At 43.5% G+C, this 23791-nt stretch overlaps 1 protein-coding gene across 1 annotated transcript in view; it reads left to right on the top strand.

The window, feature by feature from the left end:
* Positions 1-23791, top strand: part of LOC139267501 (serine/threonine-protein phosphatase 2A 56 kDa regulatory subunit delta isoform) — a 130856-nt gene that overhangs the window by 42457 nt on the left and 64608 nt on the right. Inside the window, exons 2-6 of the mRNA XM_070885902.1 lie at positions 9889-10088; positions 12474-12584; positions 13375-13467; positions 20734-20864; positions 23342-23401. Coding sequence (XP_070742003.1) covers positions 10020-10088; positions 12474-12584; positions 13375-13467; positions 20734-20864; positions 23342-23401 — 464 coding nt within the window. The 5' untranslated portion in view covers positions 9889-10019. The remainder of the gene's footprint in view (positions 1-9888; positions 10089-12473; positions 12585-13374; positions 13468-20733; positions 20865-23341; positions 23402-23791) is intronic.

Below are 23791 nucleotides of genomic sequence, written 5' to 3'. Positions count from 1 at the left end.
CGAAATATTTCACAATTCAAGAAAAATATATTCCAGTGAGAAGGAAAGGGTGTAAGAGAAAAGATTAGCCATCCGTGGCTAATTGAAGAAATAAAGGACGATATCCAATTTTAAAAACAAGGGCGTACAAAGTGGCCAAAACTAGTGGCAGGACAGAAGATTGGGAAGCTTTTAAAAGCCAGCAAAGAATGACTAAAAAAAATGATTAAGAAAGGGAAGTTAGATTATGAAGGTAAGCTAGCACGAGATATAAAAACAGATAGCGAGAGTTTCTACAGGTATATAAAAAGGAAGAGTGGCTAAAGTAAATGTTCGTCCCTTAGAGGACGAGACCGCGGAATTAGTGATGGGGAACATGGAGATGGCAGAAACTCTCTTTTTACAAATATTTTGGATCAGTCTTTATGGTAGAGGACACTAACACTATCCCAACAGTGGATAGTCAAGGGGCTATGGGGTGGGGGAGGAACTTAACACAGTCACAATCACTAAGGAGGTGGTACTCAGTAAAATAATGGGACTAAAGGCAGATAAATCCCCTGGATCTGATGGCTTGCATTCTAGGGTCTTAAGAGAAGTAGTGGCAGGGATAGTGGATGCATTGGTTGTAATTTACCAAAATTCTGGGGAGGTCTCAGCAGATTGGAAAACTGCAAATGTAATGCTCCTATTTTTGAAAAAAAAAGGAGGCAGACAAAAAGCAGGAAACTATAGACCAGTTAGCCTAGCATCTGTGGTTGGGAAAATGTTGGAGTCCATTAATAAAGAAGCAGTAGCAGGACATTTGGAAAAGCATAATTCAGTCAGGCAGAGTCAGCATGGATTTATGAAGGGGAAGTCATGTTTGACAAATTTGCTGGAGTTCTTTGAGGATGTAACGAACAGGGTGGATAAAGGGGAACCAGTGGATGTGGTGTATTTGGACTTCCAGTAGGCATTTGACAAGGTGCCACATAAAAGGTTACTACACAAGATAAAAGTTCACAGGGTTGGAGGTAATATATTAGCATGGATGGAGGATTGGCTGGCTAACTAACAGAAAACAGAGTCGGGATAAATGGTTCATTCTTGGGTTGACAAACTGTAACTAGTGGGGTGCTGCATGGATCCGTGCTGGGACCCCAACTATTTACAATCTATATTAACGACTTGGACATAGCCAAGTTTGCTGACGATACAAAGATGGGAGGAAAAGCAAAGTGTGAGGAGGGCACACACCATCTACAAAATGACATAAACAGGCTAAGTGAGTGGGCAAAAATTTGGCAGATGGCGTATAATGTTGGAAAGTGTGAGATCATGCATTTTGGCAGAAAAAAATCAAAGAGCAAGTTATTATTTAAATGGAGAAAGATTGCAAAGTGCCGCAGTACAGCGGGACCTGGGGGTACTTGTGCATGAAACACAAAAGGATAGTATGCAGGTACAGCAAGTGATCAGGAAGGCCAATGGAATCTCGGCCTTTATTGCAAAGGGGATGGAGTATAAAAGCAGGGAAGTCTTATTACAGTTATACAGGGTATTGGTGAGGCCACACCTGGAATACTACATGCAGTTTTAGTTTCCATATTTACAAAAGGATATATTTGCTTTGGAGGCAGTTCAGAGAAGGTTCACTAGGTTGATTCCGGGGATGAGGGGGTTGACTTATGAGGAAAGATTGAGTAGGTTGGGCCTCTACTCATTGGAATTCAGAAGAATGAGAAGTGATCTTATCGAAACATATAAGATTGAGGCGGCTTGACAAGTTGGATGCAGAGAGAATATTTCCACTGATGGGGGAGACTAGAACTAGAGGGCATGATCTTAGAATAAGGGGCTGCCTATTTAAAACGGAGATGAGAAATTAATTTTTTCAGAGGAATGTAAATCTGTGGAATTCGCTGCCTCAGAACTGTGGTAGTTGGGACATTGAATAAATTTAAGACAGAGGTAGACAGTTTCTTAACCGTTAAGGGAATAAGGGGTTATGGGGAGCGGGCAAGGAAGTGGACCTGAGTCCATGATCGGATCAGGCATGATCGTATTAAATGGCGGAGCAGGCTCGAGGGGCCGCATGGCCTACTCCTGTTCCTATTTCTTGTATGTTATCCACTTTGGTAGAAAAAATAGAAAAGTAAATTATAATTGAAATGGCGAAAAATTGCAAAGTTGTTGCAGTACAGAGGGACCTGGGGGTCCTTGTGCATGAAAGAAAAAGTGAGTATGCAGGTACAGCAAGTAATCAGGAAGGCAAATGGAATGTTGGCCTTTATTGCAAAAGGGATGGAGTATAAAAGCAGAGAAGTCCTGCTACAACTGTACAGGGTATGGGTGAGACCACACCTGGAGTACTGCGTACAGTTTTGATCCCCTATTTAAGGAAGGATGTACTTGCATTGGAGGCAGTTCAGAGAAGGTTCACAAGGTTGATTCTGGAGATGAGGGATTGACTTATGAGGAAAGGTTGAGTAGGTTGGGCCTCTACTCATTTGAGTTCAGAAGAATGAGAAGTGATCTTGTCAAAACATATAAGATTATGAGGGGGCTTGACAAGGTGAATGCAGAGAGGATATTTCCACTCATAGAGGGAACTAAAACGAGGGGATATAGGGCCCAAGTTTCCACATGATTTGCGCCTGATTTTTAGGAGCAACTGGTGGAGAACGGACTATCTGAGAAATCGCAATTCTCCATTTTTTTTTTCTGCAGTTCTAGTCAGGTAGAACAGTTCGACTTTGAAACAGAATTTTTTCTTCAAAAGGGGGCGTGTCCAGCCACTGACGCCTGATTTCAAAGTTTCCACAGTGAAAACGTACTCCAAACTAACTTAGAATGGAGCAAGTGAAGATTTTTGTAGAACTGAAAAAACCTGTTCTACACATTAAAAAATCAGGCGCAGGTTACAAATTAGGCGTCCAGAACGGCGGGGGGAGGGAACTCATTAAATTCTACAATAAATCCTTTATACTTCTACACATATTATACAAATAAATCCAACCTGAATAAACATTTATAAGTAAAGAAAAGATTAAATAAACCATCTTCCTACCTGTGTAAAAGTGCTTCAGGCACGGAGAATGCTGCAGTCAGCCTGAGGCGCCCGTTCTCCCCGCGGGGAGGAGGGGGGGAAGGAAGGAAGGAAGGGGGAAAGAGGAGGAGGAGGAGGATGTGCCTGTTCTTTCCCGCGGGTGGGGGGGAGGTGCCCGTTCTTCCCGCGGGGGGAGGGGAGGAGGCGCCCGTTTTCCAGCGGGTGGGGGGGGAGGTGTCCGTTCTTTCCCATGGGGGGGGAGGTGCCCGTTCTTCCCGCGGGGGAGGGAGGAGGAGGCGCCCATTCTTTCCCGTGGGGGGAGGGAGAGAGAGGCGCCCGTTCTTCCCACGGGTGGGGAGGGAGGAGACAGTGAGAAGGCTGCAAGTGCTGATGGCAATGTGCTTTTATTAAAAAATGTTCAAAAATTAAACAGCTACAAAGAACTACAAAAATGGCCGAGTGCCAATGTTTTTTTCACACTGAGCATGCGCCAACGCGCACGCGCAGCGTTGCCGGCAGGGAAAAAAACTAATTTAAATAGTACCCGCCCCCTCCCACTTACAAAATCGGCGCGAGTGTAGGCTCCGCCCCCCTGGGCGCCACGCTGGGCAGACAAGGAGCTGCAGGGCTCCAGAATCGCGAGTTTTTTTTTAGGCGCGAAAAACGGGCGCCCAGCTCGGAGGGGCACCCGTTTTTTATCGTATGGAAACTTGGGGCCATAGTCTCAGAATAAGGGGCCGCCCATTTAAAAGAGATGAGGAGGAATTTCTTCTGAGGGTTGTAAATCTGTGGAATTCTTTGCCCCAGAAAGCTGTGGAGGCTGGGTCATTGAATGTATTTAAGGCGGAGATAGACAGATTTTTGAGCAATAAGCGAATAAAGGTTATGGGGAACAGCGGGGAAGTGGAACTGATTCCATGATATTAAATGGCGGAGCAGGCTCAAGGAGCCGAATGGCCTACTCACTCCTCCTATTTCTTATGTTCTTCCTCCCCCAGCTTCGGATTTACATGAGAAATAGAATGCTGACCTCCATGTGATCGGTGAAGGCTGGCTCTCTTTATGACCCTGCACCTCTAACTGGCTGAGCAAGAGCCTTTTTTTTTTATTCGTTCACTTTTATTGCCCATCCCTAATTGCCGTTGAGAAGATGGTGGTGAGCCGTCTTCTTGAACCGCTGCAGTCTTCGATGTTTGGGAAGTCCAGAACCAGGGGACATAGTCTTAGGATAAGGGGTAGGCCATTTAGGACTGAGATAAGGAGAAACTTCTTCACTCAGAGAGTTGTTAACCTGTGGAATTCCCTGCCGCAGTGAGTTGTTGATGCCAGTTCATTGGATATATTCAAGAGGGAGTTAGATATGGCCCTTACGGCTAAAGGGGTCAAGGGGTATGGAGAGAAAGCAGGAAAGGGGTACTGAGGGAATGATCAGCCATGAACTCATTGAATGGCGGTGCAGCTCGAAGGGCTGAATGGCCTACTCCTGCACCTATTTTCTATGTTTCTCTATAGCGGTTTGTTACCAGTGAGTGCCTTGCTGTTTAGAGCCAACCACATTGCTGTGGGTCTGGAGGCCATAAGGGTGGCAGATTTCCTTCCCTAAAGATCCAGATGGGTTTTCGGGCAGTTTCCTAGTCACCATTACTAATGCTAGGTTTTTAATCCAGATTAATTTAATTAACTGAATTTAACTTCCCAACTGCTGTGGTGGGATTTGAACTCTTGCCTACCAGATCATTAGTCCAGGCCTCTGCGTTAGTCCGGTAACATAACCACTATGCTACCATACCCTTATATCTATCCTTCCAGTCCATATGCTGTCATTGCCATGCTCTACTGCACTGTGTGCATCCACCAATTGCTTGTATTCCCACCCTTGCACTGAGACCCCTTCTCTTCCTCATTTACATGCTGCTTCTTGATGACAGAGAAACATAGAAAATAGGTGCAGGAGTCGGCCATTTGGCCTTTCGAGCCTGCACCGCTGTTCAATGAGTTCATGGCTGAACATGCAACTTCAGTACCCCATTCCTGCTTTCTCACCATACCCTTTGATCCCCCTCGTAGTAAGGACTACATCTAACTCCTTTTTGAATATATTTAATGAATTGGCCTCAACAACTTTCTGTGGTAGAGAATTCCACAGGTTCACCACTCTCTGGGTGAAGAAGTTTCTCCTCATCTCGGTCCTTAGACTGTGACCCCTGGTTCTGGACTTCCCCAACATTGGGAACATTCTTGCTGCATCTAACCTGTCTAAACCAGTCAGAATTTTAAACGTTTCTATGAGATCCCCTCTCATTCTTCTGAACTCCAGTGAATACAAGCTCAGTTGATCCAGTCTTTCTTGATATGTCAGTCCTGCCATCCCGGGAATCAGTCTGGTGAACCTTCGCTGCACTCTCTCAATAGCAAGAATGTCCTTCCTCAAGTTAGGAGACCAAAACTGTACATAATACTCCAGGTGTGGCCTCACCAAGGCCCTGTACAACTGTAGTAACACCTCCCTGCCCCTGTACTCAAATCCCCTCGCTATGAAGGCCAACATGCCATTTGCTTTCTTAACTGCCTGCTGTACCTGCATGCCAACCTTCAATGACTGATGAACCATGACACCCAGGTCTCGTTGCACCTCCCCTTTTCCTAATCTGTCACCATTCAGATAATAGTCTGTCTCTCTGGTTTTACCACCAAAGTGGATAACCTCACATTTATCCACATTATACTTCATCTGCCATGCATTTGCCCACTCACCTAACCTATCCAAGTCACTCTGCAGCCTCATAGCATCCTCCTCGCAGCTCACACTGCCACCCAACTTAGTGTCATCCGCAAATTTGGAGATACTACATTTAATCCCTCGTCTAAATCATTAATGTACAATGTAAACAGCTGGGGCCCCAGCACAGAACCTTGCGGTAACCCACTAGTCACTGCCTGCCATTCTGAAAAGTGCCCATTTACTCCTACTCTTTGCTTCCTGTCTGACAACCAGTTCTCAATCCACGTCAGCACACTGCCCCCAATCCCATGTGCTTTAACTTTGCCCATGAATCTCTTGTGTGGGACCTTGTCGAAAGCCTTCTGAAAGTCCAAATACACCACATCAACTGGTTCTCCCTTGTCCACTTTACTGGAAACATCCTCTCAAAATTCCAGAAGATTTGTCAAGCATGATTTCCCTTTCACAAATCCATGCTGACTTGGACCTATCATGTCATCTCTTTCCAAATGCGCTGCTATGACATCCTTAATAATTGATTCCATCATTTTACCCATCATCTGTAGCAATGGAGTCTAGCTTCCAGCTTCAACTAAGCATTGGGAAGGTAGAACCCATAGTGTTTGATCCCTGCCGCATACTCCATAACCTTCTCAAATCCCCTCAACCTCTTACCATAGAAAATAAGTGCATTCGGCCCTTTGAGCCTGCACCACCATTCAATGAGTTCATGGCTGATCATGCAACTTCAGTACCCCATTCCTGCTTTCTCGCCATACCCCTTGATCCCCCTCGTAGTAAGGACTACATCTATCTCCTTTTTGAATATATTTAGTGAATTGGCCTCAACAACTTTCTGTGGTAGAGAATTCCACAGGTTCACCACTCTCTGGGTGAAGAAGTTTCTCCTCATCTTGGTCCTAAATGGCTTACCCCTTATCTTTAACCCCTGGTTCTGGACTTCCCCAACATTGGGAACATTCTTGCTGCATCTAACCTGTCAAAACCCATCAGAATTGTAAACGTTTCTATGAGATCCCCTCTCATTCGTCGGAACTCCAGTGAATACAAGCCCAGTTGATCCAGTCTTTCTTGATATATGTCAGTCCCACCATCCGGGAATCAGTCTGGTGAACTTTCGCTGCATTCCCTCAATAGCAAGAATGTCCTTCCTCAAGTTAGGAGTTACTTTCAATCTCTGCCCCCTGGTCATTGAGCCCTCTGCTAAGGGAAATGGAACCTTCCAACAGGAGCAGTAATTCGCCACTGATTGACCTCCAAGTGTGCCCATCTAGATCACTTCTCCACAGGGACTGCCTGAGCGCTAATGTTAAATAACAGGCCCGAAGTTCACAAGATAAACATCGCAGCTGTGCTCTGGACTCCAGACCAGGAGATCAGCTAGCATATATTGAGAATTTAGTTTACAACATACCAGTGGAGGGTTAACGACAGATTGTACAGTCTGCCTACTATTGAGTGCTTAAAAATTGATCATTGTGATCTTAAAAAGAAAGGTCTGTCGAACCTTTTATCAACGGTTTGCTGACACTCTCCACACGGGCGTCAATCATGTTGGAATACATTTTTGTGGAGCTGGATGCCTTTTAAGTTTAAAAAAAAAAAATAAAGTGAAACCCAAAGTTAGATGTGAAAGAGTGTAACAGAGTTTCAATATTATCCGTATGCAAGATGTTCGCTGTAGCATATTATTCCATTGTATGCCCAAGGCCTGAGCTTTGGGGGACACTCAGACTGGAGACAGGTCATAGTATCCCAAGCTTCACGTGTGTTTGGGAACCACCCATCCTTAAATAGCATTGGCTGTCCAATGGGCAAGTTATTCCTCTTGATTCATTCAGATATTAATTGTTCTATTGTTCCTCTGGTCCCCCCTTTGGTCTCCCAGAGGCCTAATCACCCTTGGACAGGAGAATGTGTCCTGTCTCTTTCACATATGTAAAAAAATAAATAGAGCTGTACCCTTATCCCTGGGATGGCTACAAATAATAACAACTGGTTTCTTTCTCCAGTCAGTCAAGGTGGTTTGTCAGAACAGTGCGGTGGTATTCTTTGGGTCAGTTCCAGCATGTTGCAGCCAGTCTGATGCTGGCACATGATTGGTTATTCATGTTCATATCCAAGTTGGTTCCTTTGCTATACATCCTCCTTGTGTAGATGTTCTTTTCAGATTTACTGGTGTTAGATCCAAGACTGAGATTCTTCCAGCTCTGCGGATGGTCCATCCAAATTGGGAACAGACATCAGAATTGATACGGGACTAAACGTTAAACCTGTTTACCCAGCAACTGAAAATCAGACTGTCGCAGTTAAATCTCATTTTCTGACACACTTCTGTCCTTTTTTTTTCCTTCGTTCTCTTCCTCGTACTTGTGTTTTTAATCACGGAGCAGCTGGGTACAGAAAATGCTCCAGGCATCTGCTGAAATTTGCTATATGAATAAGCTCTGCTGTAGTTTTTATTTTGTTTGCGCACTCTCTTTCCCCCCTCCCCCCCCCCCCCCCCCCCCCCCAACATTGGCAGTCTTGAGCTGTTCTGTGGCCTATGTGTTTGCAGTTGGTGGAGGTCAGGAACACTGCAAGCACAGAGCGCACTAGCAAGTTACAGCCACTACTTGGATTATTTTTACACTTAGATTTCAGTGGCTGGATGCAGTCCCACAAGTAATTTTTTTTGTAAATTGTTCTCTAGATCTCTAACACTGTCAAAAACCACATTTATTGCCCCAGCCCTAGTTGCCCTGTGCACAACTGAGTAGCTTGCTGGGCTACTTTAAAGGGCATTAAGTCAACCACATAGTGAGGACTAGTCATGTGTAGGCCATACTGGGTAAGGGTGGGCAGGTTCCTCTCCCTCAGGATATGACTGGACCAGTTGTGTTTTTAACAATCCGAAAGCTTGCGTGTTAATTTTTTAAAACGTTTTTTTCATGATTTTATTCTGAAATATTATTGAACCCATTGATTGGAGCAGGTTTGGGAAACACATGTCTCTGGGCCTCAAATCTATAGTTGTTTGATGCTGAGTTCAACGCACTTCCTGTAGATTTCTAAATGTTCTATTATCCAAGGTGGTACTGAGGGAGTACTGCGCTGTCGTTCAGATGAGTCGTTCCACCAAGGCCCTTTCTGCACTCTCGGGTGGACATAAAAAGATCCCGTGGCACTACTTCAAAGAAGAGCAGGAGAGTTATCCTTGGTGCCCTGACCAATATACATCGCTCACTCAACAGAACTAAAAAATGCAGATTACCTGGTCATTACCGCATTGCTGTTGTGGGATCTTGGTCTGAGCTCATTGACTGCCGCATTTACTACAACAGTGACTACACTTCAAAAGTACTTCATTGGCGGGTAAAGCAGTTTGGGATGTCCTGAGGTCGTAAAAGATGCTATAGAAATGCGAATCTTTTTATTGCCTTTGTCTGCTCAGTGCAGTTCCTCATCTCTAGCCACGAGAGAGTGCACGCACACCAAGTTCAGTAGATTACTTTAACAAAGTCATTAACTGTTAGCTTAAGTTGCAGCTTATGGATAATCGTCATCCTAGAAAGAGCCTCCCTGTACACACACTGGGGTTAACGTCGTGTTTTCAAGCTTTGACACCAATCTGCTGTACGAACAATTGCACTTGCGTCCATGTGTTCTAATGTGATGTAACACATTTCCTGTGTGATATCACTTCAAAATGCTCCCACCACTACCGCTAGTGACAGACCTATAACCACCGGTGCTTCACACTACAGCTTAAAATGTTCTTTCTACGCAACCTGGCTTTAGGACAAATTCTGGAGCATTTGCTGGACTCTTTTTTTTCATTGGGTTCTCGATGACCATTCACATTTTATGATATTACCTGTATACAGATAGGTGTACAATCATGCATATATTTTACAAAGGTATTGTCTATAGGTATACATTTATCAAAGCTATTGTACAGTTGTGTGTGTCATTCAGGTACACATTGAAATGTAATGGTAGCACATAACATTTTGATGCAGTGAAATGTTGGTGACAATATTGGAATCATTCTCGTGATAAGTATGAGCAGATGACTAATGCTTTAAATCTATTATTCAGCTGAGCACTGGTTAACTGCATCGCTTTTTAAACTGTGTATTTTCTCACTTTCCAGATGCACAGTCTCATGAGAGAGAAGAGCTGTTCGTTCAGAAGTTACGCCAATGCTGCGTCCTCTTTGACTTTGTCTCCGACCCTCTCAGTGACCTCAAATACAAAGAGGTGAAACGGGCAGGTTTGAACGAGATGGTGGAATACATTACGCACAACCGGGATGTCATTACAGAGGCTATTTACCCTGAGGCTGTTATTATGGTATGCCTGCGCAGATGTCTGTTTTGTATACATTGTGGAGAGAACAGACTAGTTTTTTAGCTGCACTAATTCATATTTCAGATGTAGGTCATGGTGGCACTCACCCCAGCAGGTCGTGGGTTCAAGTCCCACTCCAGAGACATGAGCGCATAATCTAGGCTGGCACCTCAGTGTGGTCCTGAGGGAGTGCTGCACTGTCAGAAGATCCGTTCTTCGGATGAGACATTAAACTAAGACCCTCTCCAGTTCAAGATCCAATGGCACTATTTGAAGAAGAGCAGGGGAGTTCTCTGGTGTCCTGGCCAATGTTTATTCCTCAACCAATAGCACAAACAGATTATCTAGTCATGTATCACATTGCTGTTCGTGTGATCTTGGTGTGCACAAATTGGCTGCTGTATTTCCTGTATTGCAACAGTGGATACACTTCCAAAAGTACTTAATTGGTTGTAAAGTACTTGGGAACATTCTGAGGGGTTGTGAAAGGTGCTATATAAATTTGACATCTTTCATTTTTTATAGTCATAATGTTGCCTACTAATACTGGAAGTACTGTTGGCAATCGCTGGTTAAATACAGTTACATTTGAACCCCTTTCAAAGCTACGCTCAGCTTTAAGAGTCATGGTGATAGACAGCTGGCAGAGGGAGAGAACATAAGAACCTAAGAAATAGGAGCAGGCGTAGGACATTTGGCCCCTCGAGCCTGCTCCGCCATTTAATACGATCGTGGCTGATCCGATCATGGACTCAGCTCCACTTCCCTGCCCGCTCCCCATAACCCTTTATTCCCTTATCACTCAAAAATCTGTCGATCGCCACCTTAAATATATTCAATGACCCAGCCTCCACAGCTCTCTGGGGCAGAGAATTCCACAGATTTACAACCCTCTCCTCATCTCAGTTTTAAATGGGCGACCCCTTATTCTGAGACTATGCCCCCTATTTTTAGTTTCTCCAATAACCTCTGTGTCCACCTTGTCGAGCCCCCTCATTATCTTACATGTTTCGATAAGATCATCTCTCATTCTTCTGAACTCCAATGAGTATAGGCCTAACCTACTCAACCTATCTTCATAAGTCAACTCCCTCATCTCTGGAATCAACCTAGTGAACCTTCTCTGAACAGCCACTAATGCAAGTATATCCATCATTAAAACAGAGACCAAAACTGTGCGCAGTACTCAAGGTGTGGCCTCACCTATACCCTGTACAGTTGTATTAGGACTTCTCTGCTTTTATGCTCTCTCCTCCTTGCAATAAAGGTCAAGATACCATTGGCCTTCCTGATTACTTGCTGTACCTACATACTAATTTTTTGTGTTTCATGCTCAAGGACCCCCAGGACCCTCTGTACTGCAGCACTTTGCAATTTTTCGCCATTTAAATTATAATTTGCTTTTCTCTCTTTCTGCCAAAGTGGATAACCTCACATTTTCCCACATTATACTCCATCTTCCAAATTTTTACCCACTCACAGCCTGTCTATAATCCCTTTGCAGATCTTTTGTCTTTCTCACAATTTATTTTCCCACTCATCTTTTTATCGTCAGCAAACTTGGCTACATTACACTCGGTCCCTTCACCCAAGTCATTAATATAGATTGTAAATAGTTGGGGTCCCAGCACCAATCCCTGCGGCACCTCACTAGTTACTGTTTGCCAACCGGAAAATGACCCATTTATCCAGACTCTGTTTTCTGTTAGTTAGCCAATCCTCTATCCATGCTAATATATTATCCCCAACCCTGTGAACTTTTATCTTGTGCAGTAACTTTTTATGTAGCACCTCATTGAATGCCTTCTGGAAATTGAAATACACTACATCCACTGGTTCCCCCTTATCCACCCTGCTCGTTACATCCTCAAACCAAATTTCCCTTCTGTGGAAACTGTTTCCCCCCCCCCCCCCCCAACCCAACAATGCCCGTCGGCCCCTCACTCTCTGTTGGTTTCTCTCTCTTCCTGTTTCCCTTTTTCGCCCCACTCATACTTCCACACTCTCTGCCTCCGGTTAGATTTGTAACTTGTGTCTCTACAAAAATAGTAAGTTCCAAGGCCTGTTGTAATAAATGTAACTTGTTTCTGGGACAGTTTTAATCAAATATTAACTAATCAATAAATGCTGGCCTTGCCGTAGACACCCACATCTCATGAATATTTTTTAAATTCTAATAGTGCAAACTGGGTTGATTGGCATCTGAAAGAGAAAAGGCCCAAGTTTCAGTTTGATACCTGTGTCAGAACTGTGTTGTTAACCTGTCTTTCCCCCTCAAGCTGACTGAGCAACCCCACTTGCAGCATCTTGTGTTATTTTAGACACCCAGAAATATGCAGTTTTCTTTCTATCTCTCGTCTTTAACAGTAAAATGTTTGTTCTCTGCAGTTCTCAATAAACTTGTTCAGGACATTGCCGCCTTCATCTAACCCCACTGGGGCAGAATTTGATCCAGAAGAAGATGAGCCCACTCTTGAGGCTGCCTGGCCACATCTCCAGGTAAGCTAGAGGTCAGGAAAATATGACATTAGAAAGTGGGGTGTGGGAAGAATTCTTCAAAACTGGGGCAGGCATATAGGAGTTAACAATACAGAGGGTTACAGGTAACTGTCCCTGCAAAATAGCACTTGAGTTGAGGATTCCAGCATTTACACTGCTCTCTTCTCCACTTCTCCTAATTGTAGTTATCTAAACTCCGCTATTCAGCATTGATCCTGTCAGAGGGCGCACACTGAAGGACTGGGTCAGTTCAGTGAGTTCACACGTGCATCTTTTCACCTCTGGTGTGTGATTCCTCACATGCAGTCCAAACTGAAAGGAGGCACATGTCTTTTCTTTGCCAGCCAGGAGAGTCCAGAGTGTCATGAGTTTGGGCAGTCTCTAGGCCTTGCTCACCTCTGGTTAGGGTATGGACTAGAGTGTGCTTCATTGTCTGTCTAACCCTTGGTCTACCAGAGCCGATGCCACGAGTGAGAAAGTCTTGTGATCCCTGGCCTGGCCAATTCACACCTTCCTTAGTGTAAAGAAATAGGAATTTAAAAAGGAGGGCTGCCTTGGGCACTGGCATTCTCCAGCAAGCAGGTCGCAGGCTGCACAAGCTGGAGACGGCCCAGTTTACCTGTTATGGATACTTTCTATATAGGCCGAAGGGTATTTTGGCAAAACAGCAATTTATATACATAGTTAGTCTGTCATTTTTTTTAAACGCCCACACAGTCAGAGAGAATTTTATTTCAGTAAAATCAAGGAAAGGTCGATTTGTATTCATTCCTGTCCCTCCTCCTTCCAGCTTGTCTATGAATTTTTCCTGAGATTCCTCGAGTGTGCCGATTTTCAACCAAATGTAGCCAAGAAGTATGTTGACCAGAAATTTGTCCTATCGGTGAGTAGTGTCGAAATCTCCACCTCCGAAAAGAATGACTCCGACACTTACAGCTCCGGCAGAAGTTTCTTTAATTTACTTGCTAGCAAGGGGCAAGTTACACTCAGTCGAGGGCTAAGTGAACACCTCCGCAATGGTACAGTTTCACAAGATATTTATACAGTAAAACCCAAGTTATGGCCTCTCCCTGTGTATTGGCTCTGTCTCGTAGTCAGTGAATACAGATAAAGAGTTAATTACTACATCCTTGTCCTGACATGGTTTCCAGATATTTCCTTTTGTCAGGGTTATTAGTTGGCCAGCCGGCCATTACTCCATGAGAGTGTGGTAATGAGCTATTACCTGTCTTGCATTGTGTCAGGATTGTTCAGTTTCCTAGTCAGTTTATCTGTTTGCATCAAATGGATGAGGTCTCTACAAGAGATAATGGCTGGTGGTTTGAGTCTAGAAGATAAGGATGGGGTGACATGGAACTCTTGTCGTGTAGACAATAGGAGAGCACCATGGGGGGGTACTTATCTCAGCATGACTTGTCTCCTAGCTGTCTGATGGCCATCAGCCATCTCAAACTAGGTTTAGCTGTTTATGCAAGCTGACTGCTAAAATGCAGAAAGTTCTGGAAGGACCAGGACTCCATTTTGTTATATATATATTGCAAAGGGCACACAAATACCGTATGGTATCAGCTTAGATAAAAATACATTTCCACATTCCCCCATTTTGTCCTTCACAAGGACAACTTAATTCTGATCTTGTACAGTCTCTCCATTTCCATTTCCACACAAGAGCCTTCAGCAGTTGTTGCTACCATAACTCTAGCCGTGGTCTCGGTAGGTAACATAGTTTCTCCCACCCTGGCACAGCAACACTTAACGACAAATAATAGATACAGGGCGAAGACTATCAGCAGGAATCTGATCAAACCCTGTACCACAGATTTCCCTAGGGATCCCAACCATCCCGATGCCCAACCCCACAAGGTGATACCGTCCTGGCCAACTGTCTGTTTATACTCTATTACCTTTTTCCTGATGTATTCAGCTAGACTACCGATTTCTTCTGATTTATCTGGGCTATACGTACAGCATTCTTCACCTATTAATGCGCATGTCCCTCCCTCCTTGGCTAGGAGATAATCTAAGGCCATACGATTTTGGAGAGCCACTGTTCGAATAGCTACCATTTCATCATTTACCCCTTCAAAGGCTTGGGAAGTTGCGTTGGCTACTGATTCGACTAAGTTAGCCAGTTCCTGTAACTGCCATTCGGTCGATGCTATTCCATAGGGTGGCACCATTACCTTGAATATTCCGTTTAGCCATTTCAAATCCCGTTTAAATCTATGACTTCCATAGGCATCCCTTAGTCTTTATTGATCTGATAAAGGGTACCACATATCCTAAGTAACAGGACTCTGTCCAGTTGGCTGGTAACCATGGGTAGGCTTTATGGCCACAAATAAAGTAGGTGCAATTATAGGACATCAGCTCCTGGTCCTTTCGCACTGTCCCTACTCGAGTGGTCTCACCTTCCCACCCTTCACCTGGGGCTTTGTTATGGACCATTGTCCAGCCAACGGTTGCTATCTTTCTCTCATCAGTGGGATTAGTTGTGGCTTGCCATTTAGTCATTTGGGAACACTTGCTGCGTCCATTTCTGGTCCTTTAGTCTCATTACTCACTAGGCATATTATACCTTCGGGATTTTCTATTCTGGGAGTAATGCTTAGGAAGGGAGACTGATGGTTATTATCATAATTGGGCTGGTACCATCCCTGGAAGGCTGTAAGTTTATACCCTGCCGACCTCCCCTCTGTTTGTTCCTTCGTTTCTGGCCCCTTCGTTAGGTTTGTCCTATTTTGCACTGTCAACCATTCTACCATTTCTGATTCGTTAAAGGGGACAGATCTCAGGGGAATACCCCCTTCGGAGTGGACAGGTACATGGGAACATATCCAACAACTCGACAAGTTTCTTTCTTGAGCATACCTATGACTCAGTGCCATAAATACATTTACTTGCAATTCCCTTCGGTGGAGGGTCTGTACCCCTGGTGTAATCAATAATGCAAAGTAAAACCCTGTCAAGCCCAGCATCATCAGGCCCCATAGTCCATACAGTTCCTTATTCAGTCTTCCTTTTTCTGTTCCTCTGGTTCCTTCTTCTCTTCCTCCTGGTCGGGTGCCCGTTTGCAATAGGATGCGTGGATCCATGTTGGTCTTTCCTTTACCTTGATTGCAGTATTGGTCGCCAACAAGACCTGGTATGGTCCTTTGAATCTTGGCTGTAGACTGCTTTTTCTTTTAAAAATCTTGATGTAAACGAATTCCCCTGGCTCCAGGTTATGACACTTCCCTTCCGCTGGCTTGACTTGAGCTTCCTTTACCTGTGAATGAAAGCTGGAAATACATTTGGTTAGTGCAATACAATAGTTCAACATATTTTCCTCCATTTTGTGGATGTCCGTTTGTTTTGCAGTAAATGGTGCTGTAAAAGGTAGTCGTTGGGGACGTCCCATAACTATCTCATGCGGTGACAGGCCTGTTGTTCTGTTGGTTGCAGATCGCATTACCATCAAAGCTAAGGGCAGCAGTTCTGTCCATTTCAGTCCAGTGTCATTGCATAGTTTTGCCAGCTTATTTTTAAGCATTCCATTATATCTTTCAACAAGTCCAGCTGATTGTGGATGATAACTGCAATGAAAACGTTGATTAATCTGCAAAGCTTTACACATTTCTCTTATAACAGTTCCCGTGAAATGTGACCCGTTATCACTAGAAAGCTTAGCAGGAAATACAAAGCGCGGTACGATTTCCTTTAACAAACATTTAGCAACAGTAGTGGCATCGGCCTTTTTACATGGAAAGGCTTCAATCCATCTAGAGAACACATCTACAATAACTGATACATACTTGAATCCCATACACATAGGTAATTCAATAAAATCCATTTGTAAATGTACAAAAGGCCCGACTGGATTTGGGTGGGAGGCAGATTCTACTTTTTCCGTCTTACCTGGATTCATTGTCTGACAGGTAACACAATTTTCACAGATTTGTTTTGCAATTGGCGAAATACCTGGTGCATACCAAGTTGCCAAAATATAATCTGCCAATCCCCCCTTTGCCTGCATGTGTGAATGTATGAACACATCGGGCTATCCATGGAAGTAAGGATCTGGGCGCCACCACGCGGCCGTCATGGTGAACCCATATTCCTTCTGGATTTTTATAAGGTCAGGTCACCACCTCCTCCGTACTGGCCTGTGTCTGAAAGGCCAGCACGTCATTAATAGTAGGTGGTGGGTCTGAGCAATTATAAGGTTTGGATTTGATAACAGTTCAACTTCATATTTAGTGGTTCTTGCGGAGGTTAGGTGTTGGTTGGCACATTTAGTAAGTAAAATCTCGACAGAGTGTGGGATATACAAAATGGTCTGATGATTTAGAGTTATTGTCTGAGCCTGTTGCATAGCATAATAAGCTGCTGCCAGCGAAGGAAGACATCCTGGTAGTCCGCGTGCCACTGGGTCTAGTTGGGTACTGAAATACACTACCGGTTGCTGCCCGTCCCCACGTAACTGAGTCAAAACAGATTGTGCAAAACCCAACTTGTGATGCACAAATAAATTGAATAGCTTAGTGTAATCTGGTAATCCCAAGGCTGGTGCTGAAGTGAGGGACTGTTTAAGACTCTGGAAAGCATTCCGGGATACTTCATTCCAAATCCTTCTTTAAGCATTGTGAGAATATGGTAGATTCATTCACAGCTCGTAGGTCTTGGACAAACTTCCATTTGTCACTATTGGGCTTCTGAACCGGAAGAAGCGGTGTGTTACACGGACTTCTCATTTATGCTTATAGTGATTCACAGATCACAGAATGTAAAGTACTTGTTTTCTAATTTTATTAAAAGGCTTCCAAACCCAAGATTTTTCCAATACACCCAAAATGTTGATCAAGAAGATCACCTGAAATATCTCAAAATCCCAATTCAACTATTGTACTGCCACTCTTTATCAAAAAAAAAACAAATCCTCTTACTGAACTAGAAGCTTTTGTACCAAGATTTTACACCAAGGACAATGAGTGTACTCCCCCAGCCTGCACCTCGAGAGACCCACAAAGGCTTTTTTTTAAAAAAAAAGGCATTACAACTTCCCACGGCATTACAACTTTTAACCACCGGGACCATGTCTCAATAAACCTATCCTTTGTGCATTTCGTTGCTCCGTAACTTCTCATCCGAATAAATCCACACCTGCGCTTCTAACTTAAAATGTCTTAAACTTCCCACATATAGGACAACACTATGAAGGGTTAAAAAACTTCACTTTGTTTGAAAAAGTGGGTGGAGCTAAAACAAACAGGCAGCTCCACAACCTTTCCAAACAGGTTTCCAGACACAAGAAAAAACACAGAAGCACTCTCATTCAAAGACAAGACATTCACAAAAGTCTCTCTCCATTCAATAAAGCTTTTTTTTTGGCTAGCTTTATTTTTTTTTTGAATCCATAAGTCACTATCAGGTTCTCTTTTATTTTAACATTTGATTTACTTCCTCTGTTAATTTTACATGGGCTTGAAGAATCGGAACCCAGGCCTTTTCTATTACTTTCCTTTTTTTTTCCTCTTCTACCTGGATCTCTGTTTTTAAGACACTCCTCTAGACATGTTGTTCTCTAAATTAAATGAACCTTCGGGTGGAAATGGCCTGTTTTCACCCGTAGTCCATTTTACCCATTCTCTTAGGTGGTCAATTGAAGACTGACCACAATTCTGGAGCATAAAATGGGCTGGGGTCCCTTTTGGTGGTGGTTTACTTGCTCCAGCCCCATTCTGGATGATTAAGATTTTCCAGTTTCTGATCTCTCAATCCTTTCGGCCAACCGAGTTCTCTACGCCCACTTCTCCTGGCCATTACGTGGCCTGAAAAGGCTCTTAATTCGGGCTCAGTCTGGGTGTGTGAGATATGTTGGCACGAACCAACCGTAGTTGATCAATCAGTTACTGTTTCTTTTCTTGATCAATCCTTGTGTTTTTTTTTCAAATCACAATTTTCCCTAGTGACTCTTCCCGTTTCTCTAATGGCAATGTCGCACAAAGGTATTGCACACAACAGTATAACAAGGACAACTAGGGCAAACAATATTCACGCGAGTATACAAATCATAACCTTACACTCTATCTAAACAAATAATCGATTCTCAGTCTGCGTTGTACGCCACTACAGTCCGAGTCCTTAACTTATCCTAATAAAACTGATAAAACTTATGGTTCCATACCCTAACTCTTATCACATAAGAACCTTTGATCGATTGCGCTTCTCTTTTTTTTTCCTACTCTTATTACATAAGAACCTTTTCCTAATTAAAAACGATAAAACTCTTATCACATAAGAACCTTCGATCGATTAGCGCTTTTTTTCCCTAATCTTATCACATAAGAACCTTCAGGAACCTTTTTCGATCGACTAGCGCTGTTTCTACCTTGCCTACTGAAACCTTCCCCGGGCTGTTTCGAGATTTTTTCAGAACCCGTTCTCTTCTGCTTGCGAGCTGAGAAAGAAGTGGTTATAAAAACATAACTTTAGCTTTTAAATGTCGAGTCTTGTAGATTGCAGTACCTCCCCTGTGGACAACAGATTACATATGCGATTCAACAGTGAAGAAACCTTCTTGTGAGCAAAAGGCTCACCTTGTTTGGCCACTGAAGCCTTTCACTGGAGAGGCACTATGCCTGTATCCGTTTTACTCACAGGACAGAGAGTATGCAATCTCGGTGGAACCTCCAAGAAGTAACTGTCGAAATCTCTACCTCCGAAAAGAATGACTCCGACACTTGCAGCTCCGGCAGAAGTTTCTTTAATTTACTTGCTAGCAAGGGGCAGGTTACACTCAGTCAAGGGCTAAGTGAACACCTCCGAAATGGTACAGTTTCACAAGATATTTATACAGTAAAACCCAAGTTATGGCCTCTCCCTGTGTATTGGCTCTGTCTCGTAGTCAGTGAATACAGATAAAGAGTTAATTACTACATCCTTGTCCTGACATGGTTTCCAGATATTTTCTTTTGTCAGGGTTATTAGTTGGCCAGCCGGCCATTACTCCATGAGAGTGTGGTAATGAGCTATTACCTGTCTTGCATTGTGTCAGGATTGTTCAGTTTCCTAGTCAGTTTATCTGTTTGCATCAAATGGATGAGGTCTCTACAAGAGATAATGGCTGGTGGTTTGAGTCTAGAAGAAAAGGGTGGGGTGACATGGAACTCTTGTCGTGTAGACAATAGGAGAGCACCATGGGGGGGGTACTTGTCTCAGCATGACTTGTCTCCTAGCTGTCTGATGGCCATCAGCCATCTCAAACCAGGTTTAGCTGTTTATGCAAGCTGACTGCTAAAATGCAGAAAGTTCTGGAAGGACCAGGACTCCATTTTGTTATATATATATTGCAAAGGGCACACAAATACCGTATGGTATCAGCTTAGATAAAAATACATTTCCACAGTAACCCCACTATTGCTGGCCATGAAGGAGTAAAGAATTTAGCTGGATAGCGCGGTGGTGTGGTAGGACAGGGTTTCTGGTGCCTCTAACTTTAGCAAGCAGTACAATGCTCGCCTGTGCCCTATAGTTGGGAGGTGTGGAGCAGCAGCCAGTCTTTCTCACCATGCAGTGAAAGGAAGGGCACTGGTCCACCTGATGGCTGACCATGGAATGGTTTCAGCAGAGCCTTGGGAGTGAGAAGCATGCCCAATGCAAAGGCCCAACGCAGTGTGGTATTAAAATATTGAACAAGAAAAGATATTCACTCCAAATATACGCTCGTACAATTGGCGATAAATGTTCCGCCAGTAAATCGACTGTGGTCTGAAACTGTCGGTGTGCTCAGACCAACACTTTATCACTGAGCAACTTGCTGTTTCAGCCTTGACCCTTGGAACGTTTCCAGACTGAACACACATGTTGTCGTTTTGACATGTACTGTCCTTCATAAATATGCACTTTCTACTCACTAGCTTTAGCATTGGAACTGCAGAGGAGTCTCAAATCTTTTATTTTGGTTCAAGATTCACAGCAAGCGGCTAAAAATGCTGAAAGAAAATGCATTGTAAATGGGAATGTTGGTGGATTTGTAAAATAACACTATGCGTAAAATGACATTGCCTCTGAAGATGCAGACTAATGGTGTCCTAGCATGTATGTACTGACTAAATAAGTACAAGTCAAACAATCATAGCCGGTTTCGTGTGTTTCTTCCTTCTCCCAGCTGTTGGAATTGTTTGATAGTGAGGATCCGCGGGAGAGAGATTTCCTCAAGACAATTCTTCATAGAATCTACGGCAAGTTCCTGGGCTTGAGGGCGTACATCCGGAGACAAATCAATAATATCTTTTACAGGTAATTGTATCTAATAGGTTCATTTGGAGGGGAGAGGAGTTGGTGTGGAAAGTTGTAAAATCAGCTGAATATGTTTTACCCCACTTGTAAAATGCAGTAGTTTTGTGACTTTTTCAAACCAAAGGAAGTACATCGACCTGGGCCCTTGTAGGGAGAGTTTTGAGTCCTGAACGCATTGCCTGAAGGGGTGGTGGAAGCAGATTCAGTCATCACTTTCAAAAGGGAATTGGACAAATACTCAAACTGGAAAAATGTACAGGGACAGAGCAGGGGAGTGGGACTGTTGGACAGCTCTTTTAACGAACTGGCACAGACACACTGGGCTGAATGGCCTCCTTCAGTGCTGTACCATTCCTGTTCGCTGTTGTTCCTGTGTTTGGCAGGCTAAACCATTCCAAACTCCAGATACAAGTAACCATTTCACACTTCCCCCTCGGAGGAATATGTCCCTTACTACCTTCAGAAACAATGGGCCAAAGTGTTGGTGAGCTCAGTCAACCCCTTCCCATGAGCTGCTTGTATTCTTTAGGTATTCGATTATACTGACACCGAGCTTAGTGTCAGCTCTGTATCTTGTGAAATTTATCAGTAGTGCTGCAGCTTGGTCGATTTTCTCCGTTAATGGCACCATGTTCCAATGTAAAGCCGACTTAAATAGCAGTCTAACCTGCTTGAAGTAAATAGCTTTCTCTCCCTTGTCTAACATTCAGTGTACAAATCTTATCAGAATCCATACACGTTTTAAACGAATTTTTGAATGAAAGTACAAGTCCAGATGTGCGCTGAAGCACTCCCATCAATAGATAATGCCTTATTAATAGTTTATATTATTTGATTATCTTGTGTCAAATGGTCCTGAGTAAATAACTTTCTCTAAGTCTCTGAATTAAGTAGTCTTCCTATCTGACAATTTAATGGATAAATGCCTCACCCAGCGTGGTACTGCAGTCCACAGACCAGAGAGGTCCCAGGGTTAGTTCCTATGTCTGGTCTGTGCCAAGTCGACTGATCTTGGCTAGGGTAGCAGCTGGGGTACAACAATTGGCTTTAGGCCCCCACCCAGGTTAAGGGGAGGATAAATGTGCTGGTGTTCCTGCTCCTGTTTACTATCCAATAACGCTACCTAGGAATTTGAGTGTGGACAGGATCAGGCTTGGCTGTGATGGGTCCTAGAGCGCCACCTTCAGGAGAGGAGGGGTTACAATGGGATGTGTTGACTGATTAAGACCTTGATGTCCAGGCGGAGACTTTTAATTTTTTTTCCAAATTCGTGATTCCCCCTGAATGTTAGAGGGCCAGTTGCCCCAGCTGGCCCTGTTGCCTCCTAGTTTTTGGAAACCGGGTGCTGGCTCTTCACATTTCCAACATTTTGTTTTTATCTGATTCCCAGCATTCACGGTTTCTTGTTTTGTTTTATCTTGCTATTAAATCTTGAAATGGAGCGTGCTGACAAGCCCTCAATCATCACCTCTTGTTTAGAAATATGTAATGCAGCACATGAGTGCCCGGTTCTCCATTGGAGTGAATGTGAGACCTGCTGATTGGCAGCGGTGGCTCCCAAAGTGAGCTCCATTGTGTTCCTCAATGATTGGATGAGTTAACAGGCCCAGACTGCGTTTCCACATCTGACTGGCTGTACCTGATTGCTCCTGTATCCTAATGACATCAATAAAGCTTTTAGGACAAAAGGCAGTCAGATTTTCTACAGATTAATCCAATAATTTTCAGTAACTGTATTTGTGTCTTTGGCAAATATCCATTTATATATTTTTTTTAATTCCAAAAGGAAATAGGAAATGTTCGGTTATTTTCTTCAGCACTATCCTGTATAGCTCCCATCAGAAACCTTGAGGCTTGGTCGCTGACTCCATCTCCCTCTCTGGCTCCTCGCTCAGTCTATGCCTTTGTCACAGTTCCACCCTATCAAATACTGGTGCGTGTGTGTATTGGGTCACTGGATATTGAGAAGTATGCAAACCTGGCTGATTTTCCTTCCCCGGTTGAGTCTATCTTACTGCTGCCCTCGGGTAAAGGAATTTTATTTTTACTGGTTATCCTGACAACTCTCAGCATAGGAGGATCAATTGTGATAGCCATTTATTTTTATTGATTGTACCATCGATTTACAAAGTAATTTGTTCCCATGAATTTCTTAGCAGAATGAATGCTTTCTAAGGGTGTTTTACAGTTCCTGGCCCTGGAGAATATTCCAATACCTCGTGTTGTATTAATTCAGCTATGAATGGTTGAAATACTATTTTTCTTGGATGATTGGATTCCATATATAATCGATGGGAATTGGATATATATTTGAAAAGGAGGAATTTGCAGGGCTATGGGGAAAGAGCAAATGAGTGGGGTTAGTCGGATAGCTCTTTCAAAGCTGACTCAGACACACGATGGGTTAATGGCCTCCACCTGTGTTACGATTCTTTGATTCTATGATTATTAAATCTTTTTTACATATTTTTGTTTAGGTTTATATATGAAACCGAACACCATAATGGGATTGCAGAGCTTCTAGAGATTTTGGGCAGGTGAGTGGTGTTTTGGTTGACTCTGTTCTGATTTGTATAACTGTCTACACACACTAGATTATTGCTGACTGTGTCTAAACAAAGTTATTGGTATCCGACTACGGGGAAGTTCAAAAATTCACAAAGTTGTGGTGACTCCATTGCCCTTTGTAAAGACCATTTTATATCACTTGCATCAGCTTAAAAAGTGGAAATTTCCCCAATATATGTTTTCCAGCCACATTAATCTGTATATTGAAAGTCTAGCAACCAGTGTAGGAATGTGGCCTCACGCGTTTGAAGATTTAAAAATATTGAGTGCCTCAAATCGTCGCTTCGTCCCTCCTCCAACCACCACCACCACCTTCCACCCCCCCCCCCCCAATCGTTGCCTCTCCCCATCTCCAATCC

This window comes from Pristiophorus japonicus, chromosome 7 (genome assembly GCF_044704955.1).
Source record: "Pristiophorus japonicus isolate sPriJap1 chromosome 7, sPriJap1.hap1, whole genome shotgun sequence".
Classification (NCBI taxonomy): domain Eukaryota; kingdom Metazoa; phylum Chordata; class Chondrichthyes; family Pristiophoridae; genus Pristiophorus; species Pristiophorus japonicus.
Note: the sequence above shows the minus strand (reverse complement) of the source record. Positions and strands in the feature narration are given on the sequence as shown.